General features: G+C 27.7%; 1 protein-coding gene across 1 annotated transcript in view; it reads left to right on the top strand.

Moving 5' to 3' along the window:
• Nucleotides 1–16,824, top strand: part of LOC129960361 (glutamate receptor 1-like) — a 547,350-nt gene that overhangs the window by 468,736 nt on the left and 61,790 nt on the right. The window contains exon 10 of the mRNA XM_056073766.1: nt 14,103–14,458. Coding sequence (XP_055929741.1) covers nt 14,103–14,458 — 356 coding nt within the window. The remainder of the gene's footprint in view (nt 1–14,102; nt 14,459–16,824) is intronic.

Raw genomic sequence — 16,824 nt, forward strand, 5'->3', positions numbered from 1 at the left:
AAGCTGCTATTTAGTATTAGTAGCTGCAACTAAAATGATGTGACTATGTGATATGTACAGAATAACACAAAATGGATTGAAAAATTCTTTCAAAGCTGCTGTTATTCATTTTTTCTTGCATAATCTTGAACATATATTCTAACCTGCTATATATTTTAAACCTTTATTTTTTGCTTTCAGTTAGTTTTTTTTTATATAATTACTTCCTCCTACTTTTTAACTATAAATGATATTTCCTCTAATTTCCATGCACAAAATTCTTTCAATAGTTTTTAATTTGAAATGCATATATTTCTATAATCTCCATACAAATTTATAAATTGAAAGTTGAGTTATCTTGATCTAGTGTGTTACTTTAATAGGATTTAGAAAATAAATGTGAATGATGAAAATTTAAAATCCATTTGGAAGAAAAATTCTCTATTCTAATTATTCATCCGAGTTCATTCCCTTCACAAGATTTCAGGAATTATTTTTATATTTCCTGTAGTTGCTGATATGGTACAGTATCTGCAGTGGTCCATATTTTCTTAAGATGCTGTTAATAAATAAAAACATTTGCCATGTTTCCAACCTAAATACAATTAGAAATTTTCATTTTGATTAGCTGCATAATACATTATCATACATTATCCAGCAGCTTTATAATTTTTACTCGGCAATTCTTCTCTTACCACATTTTAAGTACAACACATCCCAGTAAAAAAAGAAAGAAGAACAGTTGCATTATGAGTGTTTTGTGTCAAATATAACATAAAAGCAAAATGATTGCGTACGAATGATAGGACAACGCCCACCTCGAAATAGACAAGCAGCACGTTATTATTTACTGTTAATCCTTCCTACTCATTAACTGAAAGATTACCTCTAGTGCCATAAACGGAGTTGGGTTACATTTATGGTGCAGAGATGTGACAGATTTCGTATTAGAAGTTTACTTGTCAGTTCACTGATATAAATCAAAGTCGTCTGAAATATTCTGAGATGGGATTTCTACATATTAAATAGTATAACCAATTCAGCTAAATTCTTAATGATGGAAGTTATCTAAAAGCCTAGCTACTGTTTTTTAAAAGTGTAAGTGAATTTAAGTAAATAAAGTATACATTATAGTTAAAAAAATCATTTCAATATCGTTAACTCAATTCATTATTTCAATGATTTGTTATATAGTCGAAAAAACATTAGAGAATATTTCAGTATTTGACCACAGGATACCAAGAAAATTATTAATTAAAATCTAGCAAAATTTATTTCAACCATTTCAAAGAGTATTTTTACTATAAAGTTTCAATTGAACTGTTTGAAACATGGAATTTGTTATATGAAAATCATTAATTTTTATTTAATTTTCCTAATAAGTGGAAACTGAAGTTTTAAATATTAAAAAAATTGTATATTATAATATATTCGATTGTCTTTTATTTAGAATTAAAAAAGTTGAATGGTATAATAAAATTAGTTGAATCGATCCAGCTGAAAAACAATTAAGTAACAATATTTTAAGAATTTTCTGTATTGAATTGAAAGCCTTTAAAAAAGCCCATCTGAAATGCTTTGCGTTTCAGTCAAAAATACATAAGCTAAAGTTGTAAAATCATAAATCGTAAGTTACAAAAGGTTGTTAAAAGTGATATGCACAACATAGTAACAAATCTCACCTACATAGTCTCTAGAAAAATCAGGTATACGAATAAATCAATTTAAATTTATTTTAAGTGTAACATTATCACTTAAAATGTATTATTTTATATACGGATTCAAATGAAACTTATAATATCGAAAATGATAACTGATGCAAGGAAAATAAAACGATATTTCTTTTTCTTTCTAAAACTGTTTCACTATTCAGTGATTTCTAATGTAAAGTACTATCTCCTAATGAGTTTTATTATATTTTTCAAAGGAGTGAAATATCGGCTTTTAAACCTCTGTACATAGAAAAATGATTCAATCTCTCATCCTCTTTAGAAATCTATATCAAGTAATAATTTTCTTGAAGAAAGACATAATATATTTTGAACATGAAAAGATCTTGCATTTCGCTTGACATCATTCCTCAAGAATCCTATTCAGTATAATTCTGTTTCTTATTTGTATTCCATGAAAAGTCGTCAGTTCTTGAAATTGGTTTATCTGACTCCCAAAAGGGAGGATTTAAGCTTTTAAGAGAAAAATCTTCAAAACAAGGATGCCAAAAGTGAGCCAAGGGTTTTTTCCTACGTTTCTGTGATTGGGAAATATCACTGATAGATTTTTGAAATCAGTGTCACGTTTTTATAAAAGATATCACGGTATATTTTCAATTTCAATAAAAGGAAAAAAAATCAATTCATGGAAATGCTTTTGAAATCTCCCAAATAATCATTTATATCTTTTATTTCTCTATTCATGATATGAAGAAAATATTTCTGTCTTTCAGCACTGTGATAACGATTTCACTATTATTTTAAAAGCAGCAGTAATATTTTTTTCAGCTATAAAGCAGCAAAAAATATTATTTTAAAAGTAAGCACAATTCCCTAATGAAAATGGCACTGGAATTATTAGAGTGTACTAAACTGCAACATGAGCCCATTTTCGAGCATCGTGTCTGATACTGAAAATGTAATGAACCAATTAATACTTATATTTCTAGAACACACTTTTTTTTCAATACTTGTGCTAGGATTTTTGCATTTTTTTTTTCTCTTAATTCGTATATTTCTTTTTACATGAATTACATTTGCCGCACTGACTAGTTTTCCCCCTTTAATATATTTTCGTTCATAAATTGCTTAAGTGTGAATTTTTAAACTAAATGCAGAACCAATTGCTCGTTTTATGACTTGTATTTCCAGTGCTCTATAAATGAAGAATTATGGATTTGAACATGTGTTAATACAGCTGATTACGGCAGTAATGCTCCATTGGCGATAATTAACTTCCAGCATAGATATTTACTTTGAACTTTATTTATTTCTATCTTTTAACGCAAAAATCTAGTTTTTCTAATCATTTCATGAGCCACAATTAACATTAAGATTTAATCTTTTGCAAAGTAAGTTTTCATTGTATTCGTTTTGCATAGACGATTATCAGACAGATTATTTTATTTTAAACATCGAATTTCAACTTTATTCAGAAAGAGCCTACTTACTCCCAGCTCTAACTAATTTAAAGAATTAACTGTTTTTCGAGAAGAATGTTATCAAAAGTAAAAATAGGGTTATACAAAATGACTTCAAAAATAAAAAATGCAAAAATAAAAGTGTATTTAATAGTTGTTCTATTTATAGGATAGTCTGCATTTAAAAAATATGAAACATTTTTAAAATTTTTGTTTTATATGTGTAAGTAGCTCCCATTCATCCTGTTTTTTTAAAAAAATAGGCTTTTCCTATGATTGTTTTTATGAGGGGTTTAATATGGGTTAAGTCAAAATGATTCCAAATAAAACAAACAATTTTTTTAAAATTTAAAATAAAAATGACGAAAATAAAATAAAATTGTTTTGATATTTTTAGCTAAAAACTGATTTCGGAACATGAGGTTATTTTTTCAAGCATAATTTATAAGATTATTCGAATGTTAGTAAAATATAATGAATTAGAACAATAACTTTTTACTTTTATACTAAATCAACATTATTTAAACTGTGAAGATGATCAACTACTTATAATATAAGAAAATGTGTGAAAATGCAGCATATTGAATTTTAATCTAATTAAATTAATTTATTTGGCATTTACTTAGCAACTTTCTTCAATCTATTATCAATTAAAAATCCAGTTTTCAAAATTAATTTGAAAACATGGATGTGCCTTTGAAATGTAAACTATTATCGTATAAAAAGCACATATTTTGATAGGTAAAAACTTTTTAACTAAGCCAATACTATAGAAACATTCTTATGATCCTTTTCCTTCTTTACATGCATTATCTGCAACAAAAAGTCATTTTCATACTACAGCTAGTCATGGTAATTTTTTTTATATAATTTTGTTATATTTTTATATTAATATTTTGTTATGACTCTCTAAAATAAATAAAATATATTATAGTTATAAAATTAAACAATCATTACTAGCAATCTCTAGTAATTAAGAAGCTGAAGTCTAAACACAGAAATATTACACATAATTGGTTTGAATCTTAACATAATCTTATTATAGGAAAGAAAGAACACAATTACGAAAACCTTTATACGGTTCCATAAACAGACACAAAAATAGCGAGAAAATGAAACTAAATATAATGGAGCTAAATCAGATAAACCTCTGCAGATTTCGTAATCTGGAAATGAAAATTGTCTTTAATCCATGTCTGCAACAACAATTAAAAACAAATAGTTAACACATAATGCAATGTAAACATTTGGCTTGTAAAAAAAATCTGCCTACTTTTTTTAATCCACTAACTGCGTTTGTTACGTTAATGAGTTTTCGCTTGAATTGTGAAAAGTGTTATTGTGTAGAAACTCAAAGATAAAACAAAAATAGAAATACCCCAAAGATATATCCGAACCATTGTACGCCGCAAATCTAAGAGAGAATCATCCGTATAAGATTTCCTTGAAATAGTTTCAGTATTAGCTTCGTATGTTATACGATTTTTCAAACGTTCTGTCAACATTATCTTGTCTTGTGAGTACAAAATGTTTTTCAGTATTTTTTTTCTTCTGACCAATCGAACATTGTTTTCCTTTTTCACCCTCAGTCACTTTCAACACAGGTGGTAAAAATGGATTCTATGTTTTATATTTTTTTCCCCTTGATTCTTCTGAGTCTGGAAGGATATAATACCAACAGCAAGCCGCTTCCTTTTTTAATTCTCTTTTTCCATTTCGTTAGCCAGTTATCCGAATATAATCAATAAGATACAATGAAACATTTTTGTAGTATTTAATACTTTTTATGTGTGTTGAGTATAAAGTGAATATTTTTGTTAAATGCATTAACAGAATAGTAACTGACTGTCTCAGTTCGTCAATCATATTTGCAAATAAAAAAAAACAGAATTGTTATTTTGCTGAAAAGCGATTGCTTTAATGATTATTTTGTATTTTTTATTTAATCGAGTTCAATTAATTGATAAATACAACATACTTGATTAAATAATCAATTTTGTCTTTGCCAATTGAGTAATTAAACAAAGTTAACACATTTTTACAATTATATTTAAATGTGTTGAAATTTTTAAAAATTTTTTGGCATTGACATTATATATATTTTTTAAATTGGGCAGAAATAATTTTGCAATCTATTTTTTATTCCTTTTCCGATAAGTTAGATATTTGAAATTTTGTTCACTTATGTATTCTCAATGACAATACATTAATTTATATTTACCAGAACTTAATTATCGGTTAATCAATGAATTTTCTGAAATTTTAATTTAATACATGGGGCGCCATCTGTTAGTAAATATGAGAAACAATAATAGCAAGTAAATTAAAATCAATGCAAAATGGATATAACGACCAAAATAAAATATCTACTTTTTTGTGTACTAAAAAAGTATGTTTGAGAAGAAGTTTTTGTTTTAATCTTGATGGATCTAGACAATGTCTTTCACGTGATTGAAAAATTTAGATTTCTAAAACTAGCTTCTTTCATGACTATTGAAATAGCTCAATTGAAAAACAAATATGTAAGTTAAATTTTACATGCTAAGAAAAACCGAAATCCAAATTAAGGAATAAAATAAAAGATAGCCGGATTTGTATTTAAATATTCTTAGTGTAAAGCACACTGAGTAAATTTGTTTTAGAAATTTATTAAACACTGAAATTATTATTTCAATAATCATTAATGAAATTCAGATTTTAATGATGCCAATGCAGAAGTAATTATGATTAAAGTTGCATTTTTTTTACTAGTTTCAACTAGTAAAAAGCTGAACTCGACTATTCTATCAAGAATATCTGATTCTTGCTCGTAGACAATGAATTATGTAATATTACGTGCTTTGTTGCGTGAAACTATGTCTTTTCATCTAACCATTTCAATAACTGAACTTTGTTATGCAAATTGAATCAAATAACACGATGATCAAGTTATGGAGTAGGCAGACCATGAATTTTCATTACGGAGTGAATGAATCAATCTTCCTTGTCGTAGCAACGTATTTATTAGGCGCATATAATGTTGTTCCAAAAGGTAGAAGAGTTTTAATATGGAAAATGAAAACGTAAAAAAATTGTAAGCATTCTTCATGAAATTTCTTTATGAACTTTTTTTACTGACAGAGTAAAACAGCTATATTGTGTTAATCTCTGAATATAGCATTTGTATAATCCTTTATTTATCTAATTGCTCTTATAGGCTTTATAATCTCTATTGAATGGGAAAACCTGGTTATTTTAATTATTTTATTAATTAAATGTTTCAGTAAACATTATTTAGAAGTTAAAATAATTTTGATTAAAATGTGTTACAAAACAGTTAATTAAACATTTTTTGCTGCTTCACTTATATATATAATTTTATTTCACATTTAATATATGTTTTTTAAAATAAAAAAATAACTTTTATGTTTGTCTAATATCCTTTTTGTTTGAATTCGGATGAAAAATTGCTTTGCATTTATTTGAAACAAACTTTCAGGGGCATATGACCTTTGATATCAATGGTCATATCATGGTTTTACATTTTTAAATGGATTTTAGATGCGATAGCAAACAATGACTTTAAAAGTAAAGCTCATATCATATTTTTAATTTCCATATTTGAGAATAAATCCTTTATGAGAAAAATGATAAGGTATTTTGAAATATTAATTACAATATTATTATTAAGTTTACAACATTTACTGATTTTTTGCTATTTCACCTAACCATCTAAATTCTTCTAATTTAATTATTATAATTATTAAATTAATAAAATATTTCTTATCAAATTAATAACAAAAAAGCATAATTTGCTATATATGCGTTCACTTAAATTCACAATATAAATGATTTTGTATTCATATTTCAAAAATGCAACTATTGCTATGATCTTCAAAATATTATCATATCAAACCAATTTTTGTTAATATTGCAAACATTACCTGTAAAATAAAACTCATATTTTTTTTTATTTCCGCATTTGAAATTAAATGGATTTATAAAAAAAAATTATGGTATTATTCTGAAATATAAAACGAGAGGCAGGTAAGGTGTCAAAAGGTCCCTTTGTACTGCTTGAAATTGTGGAACATCCATCATGAAGGCCGTGAATGCCAAGAGTGCTCTGATTTTTATTTTGCAAGTCACGCATCATTGAGTTGTGAACTTCATAATATAGTAAAGAAAGCCAGTATCTATGCTTAAAAAGCACGGCATTGGCGAAGAATGATTATGAAATATTAATCTGGCTTGAATCTAGTGTTTTTACAGAATCTAGCATGCGATATTTGGTGGGTTTTATTGGGGGGGGGGGGAGATTAATTGCTGGCATGCGGTTAATACACAAATATAAGATTTGTCAAAATCATCACAACAATTTTAACAATTGTTTGTCAGTTACAATACTTTCCGTTTGTATACTCCATATAAGAGAAAGTAATAAATAAGCAGGAGTTTAATATGCCAATAATGCATATATTGATGGAAGAGGTAGTTTTTTTTTATGAAATGCTTGTCGGCTCATCAGAAACTTTCGTTATTTCATAACCATATATTTTTCTCTGTGTGTAAAAATGAATTTTATTTTTTGCCTATTTTCAGAAGAAATCCTAAAAATACCATGTACATTCTAGTGAATTTTTTTTTAACACCAAGTTCTTGAATTCAAAACAAAATATTTTTATTATTTTCATTCTACATATAGCAAAATACATATGAATGCTTTGCATTTTCATTGTTTAGATTTGAATATTCGTCATCAGTTTCGATTGCAATTCAGATAAAAGTTATCACCTCCAAACATTTACTGCAATGTTATATCTATGCACATTTGCTCTATGCGCAATTTAATTTTTAAATGTATATTATTCATATACGTAATATTATATAACGCATAGTGCAAAGTGATACTATACAAAGTGGAATTCAACTGCGCAAAGTGAAATATTTCCAGACTTTCAAAAACTTCCCGCAAGCAAAATACACTTTCTTCTACAAATTTACCCTTTATTTTTATCCCAAGAATATTCACCTCAGTGTATTTTCTATTTGATTTTCAACTCACTAAAAATTAATTTTTATTTTAGTAATCTGTATTATATTGTTGCCGTTCAAAAAATAAATCTTTCTTATAAGCAACTGTTAAAGGAAACTAATAAAACAATTTTATAGCAAATATTCTCATTTAACCTTTGACATGGATTTTGTAACCACTGATTTTGTTTCGTTGGTGAACTTCTGCTAAAATAATGTATATAAATAAGATAGAAATAATTAGCCTTACAAATGAAATTCTCCCAATAAATTTCAATCAATTTGGGACATTGTGTTTTCTTAGTATGCCAAACACACTATATTTTCATAGTATTCCAAATATCAACTTTTAAATCCCAGTTTTTTAAGGAATTGGAGATTTCCAAAAACATCCATTGTAATTCGCAGTGACATATGTTCATAAATCAATTACGCCAACACTGAAAACTCTAATATCTTTTAAAATACGGATTCATCACAGATGATTTAAAAAAAAAAAAAAAAAAAAAAAAAAAACATTTTTCGAAAGCTTATTTTACTTCCAAAATAGAATGCTTCTATCAGCGTAAAATTTCTTAATCCTTTCTACCTAATGGGATGAAGGAAACGCTTTCTAATTTTTATTCTCTTTCGCACGTTCCCCATTTTCGACAAAAAAAACGAGCATTTTTAAAGTTTTATTACTCCTCCTACTTACCTGTCCCCTAATCACTCCATCCTCACAAGACCAACCTGCCTCGGAAAAAGAAAACTCAAAACAACAACAACAGTAGCAGTATTTAAACATTAAATACTGAACCTCTTAACAAAATCAAAACACAGGGAAACACTGCCAACTTTTCTAGAACCAACTCAAGCAAGAACCTCAAATATAAAGCTGAAAGATTGAGAGAATAGCTTTTCCTTCCTACACTGAAGCGCCTCCCTTGAGACAAGCCAGCAGAGGCGAGGCCATAATGGATATGCAAATGGTCTCAGCCCACCTTGCTAAGCTACCATCACTAGCAGCGTCATCAGGGGCAATTATCTCCCCGGGTCACACGGTATGGCACCAATGTTGGTCCCAACATACCCTCCCCTCTTTTGTCAACGTAGCTGACGTCTCTCAACTCTAGATTTCGAGAAAGCGTCGTATAGACTGCAAGCCTTCCCTTGGGTCGTGGATTCCAGTATCTCGGTTCTTTCAGTGTTTTACCACTTCAGTTGTTGTCAGGACGTCCAACATGACTTGTTTACGCATCATTTATAAGTACATTAAAGGCCTTTCATTAAGGGGAAATTTAAGCTAATAATTTAGCCTCGCCTTGAGAAGTGGTCTCTTCTGATAGCGTGATTTTCTTTAAAGGGCTCGTTAATAGAGGTGTCATTGGGAAGATGAAGATTCCGGTCAAGTTTTTAATTGGTAATAAGGGGTTTTGAAGAATATTTGGAACAAGTTTTGAGAGAGATTTTTTCCCCGATGGTTATTCTTAAGTAATATTGAATATTATGCGCAGTTTATAAACATATTTAGTTTCGAAATGGAACATTGGCTACAAAAGCAGTTTGCAACTGAAAAAATATGCGATAAATGTTTACATAAATATATATATATAATGGAATATCATTATTGTAAGCACTAAATTTATTTATTCTTCATTTAAAAAATTATATTTTTATATGCTTTTTTCGTATGATCAACCTGGTTATTTTTTTATAAATAGAAGATTCGAATATAAATATTATATAAATCCATCAAGAATGGAAAAATTGTCTGCAACATATGGGAATTTACTATCATACTGCATAAATTATAAATGACTAACAAGATAAATGCTCATGCTCATGAGTAATTTTAAAGAAATGTATAGTATGTATTAGTATAAAAATGTTAAAAAGTATAAATCAATTACCTTGAATAAAAATTTCCTCATGCATTCTATATTTTAACACAATCGTAATTAGATATAAGAAACTCATAATATGGAACTTGACATTTGATTGTAAATAGTATGTTTAGTAGTGCCTAAAGTAAAAAATACTTGATTGAATAAGTAGAATGCAAGATTTCTTCTCATAATTACTTTCTTGTTTGTTAGTTTGTTGTTCATTTGTATTACGGTAATCAAAATAATGACAAATATTTAATCAAAATAAGTTCTGCGAAAAACTTTTGGGACAAATCTAAAACAGTTTTATTACTTGCTTGTAACAGTTCTTTTAATTGGCGATATCACATAAATTGGAAGATGATTTTTAATTATGACAAAGTATCAAGTTCGGTAAGATAAAAAACATTATCGGAGTCAAAATAATCCCAAATGCCTTTATTGAATTTCCATTGCTTTTAATGAAATGTGTTTCTGGATGATAAATTTTCATTCATGTTTTTTAATAAATTCTGTTCATTATGAGTATTATTCATATAAAGCCATTTTAATTTAGATATAATATATCACTAATTTAATAACATTTAATTTTCATTACAAATACAAAATGATACTAATTAGCTCTTTCATGAATAACAAATTCATGCTTTTTTAATGAAATATACATAAAGCAAATTAAAGCTTCTTCCATTCTAAGAGCGGTTTTATTTGAAATTTCTGATCACCTGTGATTAAAACCATTATTAACCGAGATATTACTAACTTTACACCGAATATCGTAATAAAATCTTGTAAAATTCTACGATTATGCTAAACATTCCGAAATTTCCTGGTTATTACGAGGATCTGACAATTTTTTCCCAAGGCGAGCCCAGTTATGAAAATCTTGACAAAGATTTTAGATGCAAGCTTTTGTTGTGATTCAATATCGAATTTTTCATCTCTCCAGTCAATTAATTTAGAATATAATTATGCCTGAATTAACTGTGAGTAAAATATATGTGTCTTAATTAGCATAACCCCTTAAGGGCGTATATGCTTTAAATGTGATGTGATATGGCTACGACTCCTATATAATTTAATTATCTGGATTTCTTTCCGACTTATCTTCTTCAGTGCACTGCCAGAAGCTGTTATTTCTGTATTTTCCATTAGCTTTCCATAAACATCTAAGTAATTTAAGTTTAGACTAAGCATAGAAGGTTTGAGGGCAGAAGGGGCTATAATGTCTTATTAATAATTATGTTGTAACTTATCCATTTTAATTGATAATCTACATCCTTATGAATTTAAATGAAGATGAAATTTTACATGATTCATTTCCCAGAATTATCTGATGATCAACACTTATTGTTACCCTTACAGCAACATTCCTCTACCCTTTTTTAACACATGGGCATGTCCAGATGAATTCCAATTTAAAATCAATGTAAAGCATTCGGAATCACTGAGAGTATCACTAGAACTAACATTAAAATGCAGACGATGTTTTATTAGTGTCCGCATTCAAGCATTTAATGCGCGCAGTCCGGAAAACAAATTCCCGTGACAGTGTCAGTATAGGGGTTAATCTTGATCCCTTAAGAATTGTCTATAACTATTTTATCATGCTTTTCATTTGTTTGCGAAGGTTTCTTCATTTCCTTTTCTCACATCTTTTTGTTGACAATTTTATGTTTATGTTTTAAATTTCAGAATCAGTCAGTTATCATGTGTTAGGATTGGGATGGCAATGGACTGTTATTGTGCTATAAAATCGAAACTGAATTAAATTAATATATAATAATTAGTAAAGAAACAGATGATAGAAGTCAGATTTTAATTTAACTCAAACACTATTTTGAATTAAAGAAAATAAACTTTAGGATGGGTCAAAACATATTTGCAATTTTTATAATCATTTATAACAATATTTTTATCCATAATTATATTTTCTGTATTTACTTATTCTGAAGTTTGCAGGATTTAGCTCTCTTTTCACACTCCAGAGGCTAGTTTAATTCTTGAAATTGCATAAATGCGGAGAAACTTTCGAGGTTGACTGAAATATGCTTTGACTCACTTCAGTTTCAATTGTCAGCAGTCAGAAATAGACAAATAGCGATGATTTCGATTTTGGCATTTCGAGAATTATCATAAATGACGTTTCAGAATCCTGATTGATGGATGGAATTCGGCAGGAGAAAGCTCTTTGATTTATGGGAAATAAATGGTAGGTAGAACGAGCTAATGCTGTGTTAAGGAGAGAATTATAAGGAAGCTGTTAGGTTTATTTACGTGTTAAGTGGAAGTTAATTACAGTCTTTCCGGAAGGAAGAGAGATTACAGAGTGCAAATCTCCATCTCATTAATTTTTGTTGTAAGCTCCAGCTACTCATCAACCTTCACAGAAGAAACAAAACTTACGCTTGATGCTAAAACGTTTAACTATCTGGAGAATAATTCTTATTTATATTTCACCATGTTATAAACGAAGCATGAACAACAGTTAAAACAAGAGATCTTATTCTTTTAAAAGGTTGATAAAGAAGACATTGCTACAAAATTATATATAAAAAAATGTCATTTTCTTTACATAATATGGATAATTTTAGAGCAATTAATTTTTATTATTTGCTTTTTAAAAATTATTCTATTAATTATTCTATTTACTGAAATGCTTTCCTATGAAGGCATACCTTTGGCGAGATTTCAGTTGAATGAGTAGTCGAGTCACCATAGCTTCTCGCCCACATTCTATGGTTAAATATATACTACAAGAAATTGTATTGTTTATAGTATGTTTATTGCTGACATAAAAATTATTACATACATCTATTGAAGTAAGAAGACATGAATGACATTTTTAGAAACAATTCTATTAATTATTTTATTTAATGAAACGTGTTCCTATGAAGGGATTTAATGAAGCAATACAATTTCAGTTGAATGAGTAGTTGAGTCATCATAACTTCTTGTATATATTCTATGGTTAAATGTATATTGAGTGAAATTGTATTGCTTATACTATGTATTTTTCTGACCTAAACATTATTACATACATCTATTGAAGTAAAAAGACATGAAAAGCATTTTTATAAACAATTTTATTAGTTATTTTATTTAATGAAACGTTTTCCTACGAAGGAATTCCTTCGGCGAGATTTCAGTTGAATGAGTAGTCCAGTCACCATAGATTCTTGTCTATATTCTATGGTTAAATATATATTACAAAAAATTGTATTGTTTAAAATATGTTTATTGCTGACATAAAATTTTTTGCATACATCTATTGGAGTAAAAAGGCATGAATGTATCGAAAGTATTTTAGGAATATTTTCTACAAAAAGTAAAGATAAAATAACTATTTCTGCTTCAATTTTAGTAATTTTTCTCTTAAAAATTTCTAATTAAAATCTCATTATGAAATTAACGTCACACTGTAAATTATAACATTTTTTTTTACCATTATTGATATTTCTTAGTAAAATACAATAATCAAACCTGATACTCTAACTCTTATCTCAAGCAGATATTTAAATTTTCTGTTATACTCTATTCACACAAATTTTGGCTGTTTAATAATTTTTTTATTGCAGCATCACTAAGAATTTTTTAAGAAAAAGAAAATTCTAAATATTATGTTTCGTCAATTTTATAGAAATAAACTCACATAGATCACATTTATGAAGCTTTGCATGTTAAGTAAATTGAAACATTGATGGAAGAATTGAATATTTGGAAAAAAAAAATATCATATGCACCCAAGATATATTTTAGTAATTTTCCGCTTTTCTTCTGTACTTGTATGATATTCATTGGAGCTTAATAGAGATAACAATAAAGATGAAATAAAGTATTTGTAAAAGGTACTAAAGAAAAATCACAATTGTTTTATACATTATTACCAAAATTAATGTCCGTTCCTTTGTTGAAAATCTTTTCTACCACTCAATTGTTATTTCTTACTCACCAGTTAATTCACGAATCTTCATTAGTTTACATAAATGAAAATATTTGTTGATACTTAAGTTTGAGAAAAAGAATTTGAAAGAGAACCTTTCATGAAGAAATGATTATGAATTACGAATTTTAATGCATAATTTCATCTTTCTTCCTTTTTTCTCTAACAGGAAGCCGATATGGCTATTGCACCTCTTACTATAACTTCCGCAAGGGAACGAGTCATTGATTTCACCAAGCCTTTCATGTCTCTTGGCATCAGTATCATGATAAAAAAGCCAATGAAAAAGAAACCTGGAGTTTTTTCCTTCATGAATCCACTTTCGAAAGAAATCTGGATGTGCATCATCTTCGCTTATGTTGGAGTCTCTGTAGTTCTGTTTCTGGTGAGTCGCTTCTCTCCCCATGAATGGCGATATGAAGATTCATTTATTGGCCCATCTATGGCCAATGATTTTTCACTCTACAACAGTCTATGGTTCTCACTAGGAGCTTTCATGCAACAAGGATGCGATATTTGCCCAAGGTAGGTTCCTTTCAGAGAAAGAAAAATATTTGTGACATTTAAATAAGCATGTAAAAAGTATGCATATTATATACTTACCTGAAGAAATTGAAATGAAAATATAGAAAGGTATTTGAATTATATGAATTGAAGTGTTTCAAAATTTCAGATATAATTCTTTAACCCTTAAATGCATGAAATTTAAACATTATTTAAAATAGGTTCAGTTAGTTTTGATCCAGTAAACTATGGACAAATATTGAAACATTTTCAGTTCTCTTTCAAAATAAAACTATTAAATTAATAATTTGATATTGATAACCAGAAAGAATGTAAACAAATTTTAGCTCTGTTTAAATGTATTTACTTAATCAAATATGATAAGAAATTGAATATGCGGTGTATAAATAAATAAAGAAAATCATTTTAAAAAGACTCTTGTTAAAAATGCGCATTTAAGGGTTCAATATTTAAGCATATTTCATGCATCTTTTAGTCTTCCTTTTTTCATAGCTGTATTCGGTTATGGAGCAGAAAATTCTTTGCCATTTCTCCCTGCTATGAGGGAAATAATTGATATTTATAGAACCTTAAAGGCAACTATTTTGAGTTAGATCACATGTTTATTTCTATTTTCGTTTACGAGTAATACTAAAAAGTTAATTTTTAAAATTATTTCGCATTCTTGGAAAAATTAAGAATTTAGATTATAAATTACCAGAAGTAAACATTTGTAATGCTTGCATATTTCGGTTTAATTTGAAAGCATTATGAAAATTTTATATATTTTTATAGTAAACTCTATTCAAAATTTTTCAAATTATTGTTGTAATAATGAAAGCTAAATGATAATGACTTTCATTCTTTAATTCCAAGAAAAACACAAAAATAAGCAGCTTTAAATGTTTTATTAAAATAATCTCATCGTTAATTTATTTGGAAGCAACTAACCTTTAATAGGCTTTCATGATTATGAAGTATTTTCGTGTTAAAGTTTTGGAACTTACCGATAGCTTAATATTTTGCTTTAGGTTATGAGATATGAAATAAGATAATATTATCAAAATTACAAGTTAACAAGTCCTGATAAACATTGATTGATAATTCTCTCGAATTCTGTCTATATATGTGCCTTTAAAGCTTTTTTTACAAAATATTTTCGTCTGTTCATATAGTCTGTTGTAATTAGATAAAACAGGAAACAAAATTATAATGTTTTTAATTTCTGATTAAATACTCATTTTGAGATGACAGCCGAAAATGAGATCCAAAAAGTTTTCTCTCTTAAGGAGGAAACTTTCCTCCTGACTCCCTCCTGTAACTTCGGATACGTCAAATCATATATCTATCATATTTTGTTATGAAATAAATTATATCTAAATATTTTGTAAATGTAGGCAACAATTTTAGTATAAATAGCTACTTAGGAATTACGTTTCTAACTAGCAGAGGGTTCTTATAATACATTATATACAAAAATAAATAAAAATATCAGTGAAATATTAAAAAATTTTCGATGATCATTTTCATATTAAAATGAGTCAAATGAATGTTTTATAAAGCTACTAAATGTGAAATGCAAAAATAATAAATACGATTTATCTACATTTTCTTAATACCGTAGTCATTTTTGTTTTATTGGCGTTGGGTTTAAAAGTTTATGCCATTTATCTAATGTTTTATTTTTATTTTTACGTATTTTATTTTGAGAGAGAAAGTATGCAATAGAATTTGAAGCCCTAGTTTTACTGAACACGGAAGATCATATAACTCTATTTAAACTGGAAGCGCGAAGCATTATCTTAATTCATAAATTTAAAAACATCGAAAGTGTAAAAAAAAATCTAGGCTACATTTCAATACAAATTATTTTATATAAAAAATGTTATAATCATTATAAATATTTTTGCTAAAATAATATATAATACTGTAATCATAAATAATATAATTTAACTCCATTATCATTATCTTCGACATTGAGGTCTGTTTTTATGGTATTAAAACAGGTAATTATAGTTTTAGCTTCGAAATTCTTGCACGTAATAGTACAGTCATGAAAATATATGTTTCCGAACATCATTATTCAAAGGAGAGGTTTCTATTTGCTAATGAACTACTTTGGATTGATAGGCTTTATAATGAAGAGTAGTGGAATTTCTGAGCTATGGGAAACTGCAAATTTTGAGGTATCCTATATGCTTTCAAGATATGCTTATGCAAGAACTAACCAGGCACACTATATAACTCTGAACTCTCGCTCAGTAATAACAATGGATGAAATTGATATTTCAAATGCAAACAAAGAACAAGTGGCTAACCTTCTTCCCATCTTTGACGTAATTCCACCGTCATTTGGTTGCTTGAGGAAAGTCCAATTTTTTACTTAG

Source organism: Argiope bruennichi, chromosome X2 (genome assembly GCF_947563725.1).
Source record: "Argiope bruennichi chromosome X2, qqArgBrue1.1, whole genome shotgun sequence".
Classification (NCBI taxonomy): Eukaryota; Metazoa; Arthropoda; class Arachnida; order Araneae; family Araneidae; genus Argiope; species Argiope bruennichi.